Source organism: Phalangium opilio, unplaced genomic scaffold (genome assembly GCF_054372755.1).
Source record: "Phalangium opilio isolate 3A_F unplaced genomic scaffold, DU_Popi_V2 ptg000209l_1, whole genome shotgun sequence".
Taxonomy (NCBI): Eukaryota; Metazoa; Arthropoda; class Arachnida; order Opiliones; family Phalangiidae; genus Phalangium; species Phalangium opilio.
This window is the reverse complement of record NW_028324217.1, coordinates 17,836,152-17,847,394: the sequence shown is the minus strand read 5'-3', so window position 1 is coordinate 17,847,394 and position 11,243 is coordinate 17,836,152. Positions and strand designations below refer to the sequence as shown.

At 36.8% G+C, this 11,243-nt stretch overlaps 1 protein-coding gene and 1 long non-coding RNA gene across 2 annotated transcripts; both read left to right on the top strand.

Moving 5' to 3' along the window:
• Window positions 1–4,636: 4,636 nt before the first annotated feature.
• LOC149620988 (uncharacterized) lies at window positions 4,637–5,641 on the top strand. The gene is made up of 3 exons (XR_016375510.1): window positions 4,637–4,918; window positions 5,023–5,091; window positions 5,562–5,641. It is a non-coding gene; the product is annotated as an uncharacterized LOC149620988 (long non-coding RNA).
• Window positions 5,642–6,320: 679 nt separating this feature from the next.
• LOC149620987 (uncharacterized) lies at window positions 6,321–10,575 on the top strand. The gene is made up of 2 exons (XM_089854200.1): window positions 6,321–7,280; window positions 9,371–10,575. The coding sequence occupies exons 1-2, from the start codon at window positions 6,500–6,502 to the stop codon at window positions 10,138–10,140; spliced, it is 1,551 nt and encodes a 516-aa protein (XP_089710326.1). The 5' UTR covers window positions 6,321–6,499; the 3' UTR covers window positions 10,141–10,575.
• The last annotated feature ends 668 nt before the right edge of the window (window positions 10,576–11,243 follow it).

Genomic DNA, 11,243 nt, shown 5'->3' with positions numbered 1-11,243 from the left:
ACCTCAAAGCGACTACGCTGAACCCAACACGGCACAAGAAGTACAACAGGTGGAGGACAATTGTGTTAAGCATTTGCGGCAAACTTTAACCAATCTACCCGATCCTGCGGCCAATACTTACCGTACCACTTCAAGAGTCAGACTAGGAAGATTACCACCACCCATACAAAAACAAACTTCAATTTCAACAACTCAAATTTATTCACCGACCTCGGCAACGCAGAACACAACTCCAACACCACGACCCTTGCAAAATCAAACTTCAGTCTTAACAACTCAAACTCATTCACCGATTTCAGCAACACAGATCCGATCTCCTACTATACTTCAAACGTCAAGACCAGAGCAAAAGCAAATAGTGGTTGTAATTACACCGCGTAAACTCTAACCGCCACGTACAACATCAATATCAAACATTAGGACTTTAAGTCCTGGCACGACGCCTGCTCAGACGCTGGACAACACCCGAACAGCGCTACTCGAATTTCTCCGGGAACTTCCCCATTTTCCAAGACAATTTCTGTATCTGCCATACCCAGCACACAAGCACCATTTACACATTAACAGCAAGTACACAACAACCAAGTTCAAGCCGAACAAGAACTAATATTTTCAATCCAAATGGTTTTCGTAATACTTAATTTTTTAAAAAATGAAAGATGTTATATACTCCTGTTATATACTTTTGTAATACACTTGATATATACTCTTGCTATATACTCTTAATAACATTATCATATATTGTAAGTCTCGCCACTAGTATACCCTGATCCACTACTGCGCGCCACCTATAGCGAATAACGAGGTTTCCTCATAAAGGAGCTAGCTACTTTGTATTCAGTTTATATTGGACACTTGATGAGCACAGTCAATAAATATTTTATTATAATTAATTCTGTCGACTTACTAAACATAAGTGGGTTTTCCCAGAACCTTGTTTTAGACGTACGAGTGTTTTTTTTTTTTTTTTTTGGTTCGAATTAGAAATTAGTAGTTTTGCATAAATTGGTAGTAATGAAAATTAGAGATACGTTTAGGACATTTCATGTTTTTTAAATTAGGGAGACTAGAGATTAAATAAAGATTTACGATTTGAAAGTGAACTTTAAAATTACCGAGATAAACCTATGGTAAAAGAAACACCTTTCAGTTCTATAACCTTGAAAAACTGATAAGGAAAGTTCAGTTTTTCGTTAGAAAGGAAACAAGATCTTTTCGTAAAGGTATGATCTAATGGAAATCGTGTCTTACAGATTTTATTCTGAATTAAACGTTTTATAAGGCAAAGCTAGTGGTATGCATCAGAGAATAAAATTTAACATAGAACTTATATATTCTTTGTAAGTAATGATTTGAAACCTAGGATTAGCGGATGATTATATATTTTGACAATGTAGAGAAAACTATTCAATGACTTAAGCCTCGTTAGACAAAACAAAGCGAAAAAATGTTGGTCTAGTATTTCGATATTGAGTCGTATACTAGTCTTTTCCCCGACTCGGAGAGGTAATATTTTGGTTTTCCCAACTTGTTATTTTCTAAATAAATATTGTTCTTTACAATTGTATTAGGTAATCTCTAAGAAAACTTTCCATTCTTAGAAATGATGTAAGCACCCTTATTTACCGAATAATTACCATGCCGGCTCTATGGTTGTGTGCTTTAAATATACTGCAGTATATTAAAATGGCGGCCGGAACTAACCAAATGTCTTAACGGTCAACGCCGAACCTTTTTTCTAAAAGTAGTAATAATAATATGATTTTGCTAGTTATTCATAAAACCATTACGAACTGATAGTAAAATTTATTAGTAACAATATTGTCTCAAAGGCTTTATTTAACATCAATTAATATTACAACTGGATTTACAGTATTTAAGTCTACGCTTACCGTAATAATTGACTAATTTTAATGGTCATCTCCCTTTTAAATTTCTCCAAAGTATTATTTAGTTTCGTTGCTTCCATGGCAAAACTGACCCTCATACCGGAAACTTGTTCAAATTACGTTCAATATTTTTCTCAATTCTTGCCAATCTCTTCTCAAATTTTTTCATAACCTTTTCCTGGCGATTTTGGATACGTTTTTCGAATTGTTCCAAGCGCTTTTCCAAACGTTTGAGCTTTTCTTCTTTCGAACGAGTAACATTTTTGCCACCAGACTCCTCGGAACTTTCATTACCACTTAAATTGTCTGAAGTTTCTTCAGGTTTTGGCGTAGTACTTGCTAAAAGTCCTGGATCTTCATTTGCGTCTTTAATTACTTTAACTTCGTCACCAGCCCTGGTAGTAGATGGTTTCAAAAGAAGCAAGAGAGACAGGAAAATTGTCGCTAACCCTAGCTTCACCGTTGAATTCATGCTCTTGCTTCTTTTCAGTACTTAGTAGGTGTATCACGTATAGAGGTTTAATGGCTGAATATTACTGTTTGTTCATATTGTCACGTATATTTTATCATACGTTTATTAGGATAAGTTTGCATTCTGTATAATGTCTTAGGAACGTTTCAGTGATGAAATTTTAATCAAAATATATTAGCTGCCAGGTTTAGAGTGGTTTGATTGAGTTCTTCTATAGACTGGTAATGCAGTGAACCCCTAGCCTTTAAGCCTGATAAGAACGTCCTATTCTGGGCCAGTAACATTTTAGTTTTATGATTTACCACTATTTAAGTATCGTTACACTGAATTTGAAAGTTGTAAGAAAATTTAAACAATATTGCGAAGATACTTCATAGAGGTGGTCTCCAAGTCTATTTAGTGTTTATTGTCTACATAGATGCAGGAAAATTGTCGCTAACTTTACCGTTGAATTCATGCTCTTTTTTTAGTACTTAGTAGGTGTATTCACGTATAGAGGTTTAATGGGAGAATTTTACTGTTTGTTCATATTGTCCAGTTTATTTTATCATACGTTTATTAGGTTAAGTTTGCATTCTGATGATTCTGTATATAAACTAAACAATGAAAGCTTTTTTGTACCTTAAAAAACAGGTTTTTAATTAATTTCAATTAGAATGACCGAGGTGCAATTAACGAGATCGGGATCATTCGAGAGTGGAGTTCAATTCAAGGTTTTTGTTTTTCCCGCGCAAAAACCTGTATTTAAATTAGCTCTGTCTAGTAATTATTTTTTATTAGAACGACTGATTTGTAAGCGTTAAGATACATTTACTTGAGGACATATGAATTGATTTAATCGCGAAATACCTACCTACTTTTACAGATATATTTAGTTTGCTTTTGAAAATTGTTATAGATACTTTTTGCGGTCCAAGTCTGGCAGAATCTCCGATATTTTCTCGACATGATACTTCTAGAACCTTTTTTTTTTTGCTCCGTTTTTATTGTTGAGCTAGGACCAAAGAAAAAGGTCTTACACTCCACAGCAGTGTTCAGCACACTTCCTCTGGTTCAAAACCAGTTTACTAATAGCTTGGACTAGTTTGAAAATTCAAGAACTGAGGGTTACTGGTCCTCGGGACCAGTTTATTAATTAAGAACAAAGGTGGGGGACTGGGGGCCAGTCCGGAGACCAGTTTATTATTTCGGACACTAGGAGGGATCACTGGTCCCAAGCAGCGTGGGAAATAAGGCGGTGGCATATGGCGAATGACCAGTTTAAAAATTGTCTGGACCAGTTTTAAAATTAAATCGGAGGGGGGTCAGTGATCCACGACCACTAATAAAATTCAAGGGTAACCAGAGTCCAGACGTTATCTCAACTATTTTAATTATCCACTAAGTGGATTCCTCTTCTTCATTTTAGCACACGACGCGTCCTGGTCAATGGTCATGGAATAAGACAGGTTCACAAGTCCAAAACCAGTTTATTAATTGGTCGGACCAGTTTATTTATTCCAAAACTTGGGGTCAGTGGTCCCAGGGACCATTTTATTAATTATGGTTTTTGTAAAAAATAGACGGTGGGACCAGTTTATTAAGTTCGGGGTTCCTTATTAGAATTTTTCTAGCTCAACACATTTTCTACCAATTCTACTCATAGGTAGTTAGTACTCCTTGGCTACAACTTCCCTACAAACGTTTTGTAGTCTATACTCTATTGACTATCGATCTTGTCTAGCGTCTATACTCACAGGATTTTGATCTGGCTTACTGATAGCGAGAGAAGATATTGCCACCGAATTTATGTAAAATGCAATAAGGAAAAAGGATAGTTCAGAAAAGGATTAAGAACTTCAAATATCATTAGACATGTTGATTGATATTTAGTGGCAACTAGTTGAAAAATTGTGATAAGAAATAAAAGTAAACTGTTATGGATTGTTATATGCTACCTTTTCCTACAGTAAAAAATTCAAAATCAATTAGAATTTTCAGCTTCTTTACTTTTCTGTCTTTACGTGCTTATTATTCTCACCATTTTAGAAATTTAATTTATAGTGGGACCGGTAAAATAATAATTAATGCGAGGGTCACTGGTCCCAAGGACCAGTTTACTAATTCCAACATGAGGGGTCGCTGGTATCGAGCACCACTTACAAAATTCACCTTATTTCCAACCCTGTCATGGACCATTTATTCCAGACCAGGGGTGGGGTGGCAGGCCCAATGTCCAGTTTTAAAAAATCCTTATTTCCCATTCCCACCCTGTACTCCCAACTTCCCAAGGACTAGTTTAAAAAATATCCTTATTTCCCAGACTGATTGGTTAGGAAAAAGCTGTCTGCTAGACGTTCTCTTTTTTTGGCGTTTGTACTTTGTAGTGAATTCCTTTGTTACGGTAACGGTTCCTCCTTTAAAGGCTTTAATGTATTTTTATTGATTATCAAAAAGAGTATCTATATACAAGAAAAGCTCTTAATAAAAGTTGAAGCTTTTTCTCTTTTTTAACCCCAAAAACAGAACAGTGTGAGTAACTGTGAAACCAAAACAACGTTAATATAAGCCTTGCCTGGTAAGAATGTATATTAAACTGAGGGAAACGCCCTTGGTAACGCTAAATCTTTGTTTATGGCCATACTTTTTATTATTATTAAAATATTACGTATTTTATCATAGCAGGATAACTGTACAAAAAGTGATGGAATTTGTTAAAGAATGTCGTGTTATGGTCGAACGTTTAAAATGGTAAGTGATGAATATAATGCAACTTGGATCATGTTAAACAGGCATAACGGATCTAAACCTATAGAGCTATTTCAGTGGGGGAAAAATTTCGTCTGCTACGAAAATTGGGCCTGCCTTTGAGTGTAGGGCGGCCATTTTATGAGAGTTTTCTCTATGGGCAAATAGCATTGGTGACGTAGCCATTACCCCCTCTGAAATAGCTCTATTGAAACTATTATACCTTGGAAAGAAATAGATCTTTCTTGCTGTTTAAAAAATAAAAATGCTAGCAGAATAAATAATTTATACGAAGCTAGTTGTAGTTGTATTCAGAAAATGTGCTTGAGAAAATCCCTCGTCTTGAACAAGTGTCAAAATTTAAGCATCGCTATGTTTTTCTTAGCTTTTTATAGCGAAAGCTACAATGTAAGGGGAAACTTTCCTTGTCCGTTTTTGATTTCCCTTCAGTTTGGAAAATTATTTTATTTTAGGGTAGATTTACAATCTCACCAACTCTCGTTACAAAATTCCGAAATGAGTTTAGTAAATCTTCAAAGGTTGGCAATTAAAGAGGTATTTTGCGAAATTATTGCAATATTTCCTGTTTAAGACAAACTGAGTTAAGTTATTGAAACTTTGTTTTTAGGCAATGGACTACGAAGAAGATTGTAACTATGATCACTTGAGCAAAGATGATCTAATCAAAGAAGTGAAAGCTAGAGATGATCGAGTTAGGGAACTGGAAGCCAAGGTATTTTCAAAGCATAGGAGTTTTTTTAGCAGTGTGAAATTAAGCACAGAGATATGAGAAAATTTAAAATGTACAGTTGTCGAATCAGGTGTCCCTTAAAATAGAAGCAAACTCTATGAGTGGGTTAATTAATTAAGGTTATTGGTGAAAACACCTATCAGGATTGGCACAAAGCTAAGGGGATTGGCAACACGTCCTTCGTTTCTTTATTAACAAAGAACCCCGACGAGGGCCTTTGTTGCTGATCCCCTTCTTGCGTGTCATTATCTTCCCCTTTTTCTCGCTTGCCCCTTTAAAATACGTTTAGCCAAAGAAACTCCGAAGATTGTTTTGTAATGGAATCTCATTTTGTTTAGTGTAATGTTTTAATTTCAAAAATGGCAAAAGAGAGAGTGAAAACAACATTAACGATAAATAAGCAAATAGACGAAATTGAAAGACTCAACAGGGTCAATAAAGAGTTGGAAAGGAGAATCAAAGATCTGATGGTATGCAACATTCTTCACTTTCATACTCGATTGGAAAGAGAATTACTTTAAGAATGAGAGTTATTGTTAATTGTTTAAAAAATAGGAGAAAAATGGAATACTTCAATTAGATAATGATGAATTAGTGAAAACTGAACCCGTTGAAGATGATTTGGGAAATAATGGCCAGGAGTTGACCCTTCCAGTTGTGATGCACAATGTCCAAGGCAACCTGTGTAAAGAAAATATAAGTCAAGAATCACCTGTTTCTGAGGTTTGCAATGCAAACACCGAAACTCCCTTGAAAAAAACTGAAAATATGGGGTTTATAACGCGAATTACGAATCCGTGTGTCCCTAAACTGAAATACAGTGACAGTTTGCCTCAAAGTGCGCCTTCACCAAAAATTAAGGTTGAAAATCCATTCGAAATGTCTCCTGACACGAACACGGAGAGCGATTCTCCACGAGAACCTCTTGAAAACAATTTTACCATTAACGATTCTTATCGTAAATCGCCAAGTTTCTCGACAGAGGGGGACACTGAGGATAATTCAACTCCATCGAAGAAATTTCGTGTTCCTGAATTGAATGTTGAATCCGAAAAACATTTGGATCTTTCTCTTGATGCAAATGCCGAAAGCGATTCGCTAGAAGAAGCCCGTGAAAACGATCTTGATGATAACCAATCCACGATCATCTTGACAGATGCAAAGAAAACTTACAATAAGCAAAATCAAACTATGAGACTGTGCTTGCCAAAACTGAAGCGTGTTGATCCGAAGTCATTGAGTGTGCCAGTGTGTGTTCCTCAACTTGAACGCAACCCAAATGACCTATCAGAATTGACCCCCGTCTCTATGGAAAGCGATTTGCCCGAAGTTCCAATTGCAGGTCAACATAATAGTTCGGTGTCCAGCTCGGAGACATTAGAAGATGTCGCTCCAAAGAATCCAGATGGTAAAACCTCATCGCCTCGTTCGGAAATTGCAGGTAAGTCATTTCATTCTTTTATAGTCTTGAGTACCTAGATTGAAATATCATATTTCTAAGCCACTATTTCCGCCTTCTCGGAATAAAGTCTAGTCGCGTATTTCTTTTGACTGCTCGTAATATAAAACGAATGTATTATTTCACCCTCCTAAAAACGCGAATGATGGAGACACGGCCTCCCTGCTTTTGGACGTAATTCCGCTTTAAACTTAGATGAAAACTAATCTTGGGTCGAAAGCCCCTAAGCGATGTTTATATTCAATCGTTGTGGTTGCGCACTTTAGTGTAGTTATACTGCTTATATTATTGGAGCGTACGCTGATTCACGTGATCAAAGCCTTTACTTTTCTTCGACATTGCTTGTTCGTACAACTTGGCATTCTGTTCTTTTCAAGTGCGTCTCCACAATTCTACGTATTTAATGCCTTTTTTTTTTTGCAAACTTTATGTGATGAGTACATCGTTAATTCTACCGTGAAAGGTTTTTTCTTCATCCAGGCTTAATTAATTCAGTATCAAACTTAGTAAGGATGAAATTTATAACGTCCCATTAAAACGCGAACCAGTAAAACCCCTCAAATGAGATTAGTGTTCCCTTGGAAGCACGCAAGAAATTAATTTGATGAAAATCAATGCATTTACAAATTACACTAAGAAACTTCACATTTCTAGCCGCCATTATTCAAGATGTCCACAGATTAAACCAATTTCTTTAAAGTCCCTGCAACATTTATGCGGGGACGGTTAGGCCGGGCATTGAGTATCAATTAGGTACGACTTTTACTTAACAACACCAGGGTGCCTATTCTGTAAGCTTCGAAAGAGAGTTGTCGATCGACATCTCTCTCGGTCTCGAAAATCACAAAAATGGTATTCTGTCAGAAGTTGTCGAGTATCGACAAGTTGTCGAACTAGATATCGACAGGGTTTCGTTTCCGGTAACCCCTCTTGCATGAGTTTTAATCTGAGAGTAAATAGCTGCCCATCTACATTTATCTCGCTTTGAGTTAAATAATCTGGCTAGGGAAATTATTCGGTGAGTTTTACGAAGACTACGTTCTATCAGAAGTAGAAGAAGATGTAGTTGCACTCAGGGTGCCTTTTGCTAGGTAGAGAAACAAAGTGAAAACTAGATGTGACAACAGAGAGTGGGTGCCAGAACGAAAGAAAATGGTAGCTTGTCTGCACGCAGCATCAGCTAGAATTTGATTCTCCGAACACCCGTTGAATTTGAAAATACGTCCTTTCGAGCCAAAGTTTCTCTTGCAATTCAATTTATGTTCATCCCCTTTTTACCTCTCCGTTTGACGATGTCGTCACGGAGGGGTATTACACTGGACGTGTCTGTCACCGCGCTCACGCGCTTGCGGGTTTTCTTATTATTTATTGTGAATCAATAGCCTTATATACCCAGGATTCGTACGGAACCTGGATAAGTCAGGGATATGGAAAATAGGAGCAAAAGTCGGGGATAAGTCAGGGATTTAATAAAATTCCTATATATGTCAGGGATTTCGTTTGGTATATCAAACCATGCTTCGACCAATGCTAAATATGTGACAGGTGTGATGAAGTGCGCTCTGGTAAACACCTTAAAATGGTCAGGGATATTGCCAAAAATTTGGTCAGGTATAACCTGGAAAAGTCAAGGATTTTGAAAGTAAAAATTTCGTACGAACCCTGATACCCTAAATTTCCAAAAATTGTTAGAGGCATACGCTTGAATTGAAACTTCAACAATAGCTATGTTTAAAATGATTTTAGGAATAACGTTTCTTAGAATGATTAAACTAATATCAAAAATATATAATATTTCATACAATATGTATGAAATATTATATATTTTTGCTAATATTAAGCTAAATTACTGACGATAAAAATAATCAATATAAATTATATTTAATTAAGAACAATCTCGACTTGTAGAGGTCTATTTTGGTTTCCCAACTTGTTGTTTATAAGGTCGTTTACTCGTACTTTAATAAAAAACAATGAGTTTTCGTAGTGCGCTTGAATGTTACTGTATTTTTGATACTATATTGTAAATGACGTATGTGCCGTTTTTATATTTCATTAATAAATTTCTGTAGGGAAATTCAGGAAGAAACGTTCAACTCGGATCAAATATTCTGCTGAATATAAAAAGGGTCCACAACGTCACACAAAGAAGTGTAACGAAGAAAAACCCTTCAAATGTGATCGGTGTGACTTTTCAAGCACGCAGAAGGGTAATTTGATCGCGCATCAACGTATTCACAGAGGTGAAAAACCCTTCGTATGTGATCAGTGTGACTATGCAAGTACGTGGAAGAATGCTTTGATCAATCATCAACGCTTTCACAGTGGTGAAAAACCCTTCAAATGTGATCAGTGTGACTATGCAAGCACGCAGAAGGGTAATTTGATCGCGCATCAACGTATTCACAGTGGTGAAAAACCCTTCAAATGTGATCAGTGTGACTATGCAAGCACGCAGAAGGTGCAATTGATCGCACATCACCGCATTCACAGAGGTGAAAAACCCTTCGTATGTGATCAGTGTGACTATGCAAGTACGTGGAAGAGTGCTTTGATCAATCATCAACGTATTCACAGTGGTGAAAAACCCTTCAAATGTGATCAGTGTGACTATGCAAGCACGCAGAAGGTTCAATTGATCGCACATCAACGCATTCACAGAGGTGAAAAACCCTTCGTATGTGATCAGTGTGACTATGCAAGTACGTGGAAGAATGCTTTGATCAATCATCAACGCATTCACAGTGGTGAAAAACCCTTCAAATGTGATCAGTGTGACTATGCAAGCACGCAGAAGGGTAATTTGATAGCACATAAACGTAGAAGTCACAAGAACGAATAGATGAGCTTGAAGGCTGCTAGACAATGTAAAATTTCTTTTTGATCTTAAAATGAACATTTTAAATTTGTTGTACAAAAACCATCTTTCATCCTCTTTTGTAATGAATTTGACGAAACTGTTTACGTAAGAATCCATTAAATTTCTCCTTTCTGAATTGTATTAACGGAAACGGTGCGCATTGTCAAGGACAGGACTCTTGGTTCACTAACAGCCGTTTTCAGAATTAATTTTAAATTAAATGACGATACTAAAATAAAAAATAGAGACGCCTCTTCATTTTGTTTTGGGTGCTTCTCTCCAGGCTAGAAAATTTCCAAACGTGCAATCAAGAGCAAATAAATATTTGTAACTTGCCTTCTCCTATCTTTTGGTTGCAATTAATTCCAAGAATATCTGTTAAACATTTTGAGTGAAAAATTAAACGACCGTTTGACCAAGGTATGTACTTCCTTTTTATTTAATGTTCATCACATTTATATCCATAACGTTTATTCGCCGGGACACTGCGGCCGGGAACGTTATGCTATTAAGAGGTACTGTCAGGGACGTTTCTGTGTCTGGCTTTCTGTGCTTGGTTACAATAGAGCGCGTTCACAGGTTTTACATGGATGTAAACGCGTTCCCCATTTCTGGGACCCTATTGTGTAATTTTCTCGATCCTTCCCGTAAACATTACGGTTCCCGTTAAGTTTACAGTTTTCCGTTTTTGGCGTAACGGCCAAATGAAAATTCGAGAAAAATGCTATTCTATAACTTTTCTGTTAAGTAAAAACATTTTTCCCGTTAATTTTTACCTCTCCGAGTGACGTATGTCACGGAGAGGTATTACACCGGCCGTGTCTGTCTGTGTGTCTGTCTGTCTGTCTGTCTGTCTGTCAGACCCCACGTGACCGCGTTCGCAGTTTACAAATCGGAGCAAACAAATACCCGATTTCCGGAACGCGTTCGCGGTTCACGGAAATTTGGTCATTCATCTACCAACACTAGTCTTTACTAACTGGCCTCTAAGGACCACAATCTGCTAGTCTTTGTCCATCCCACATGGACACTAGTCTGTACGTGCTTGCTTCCAAGCACCACCAACTTCTGTTCTTCGTCAATTT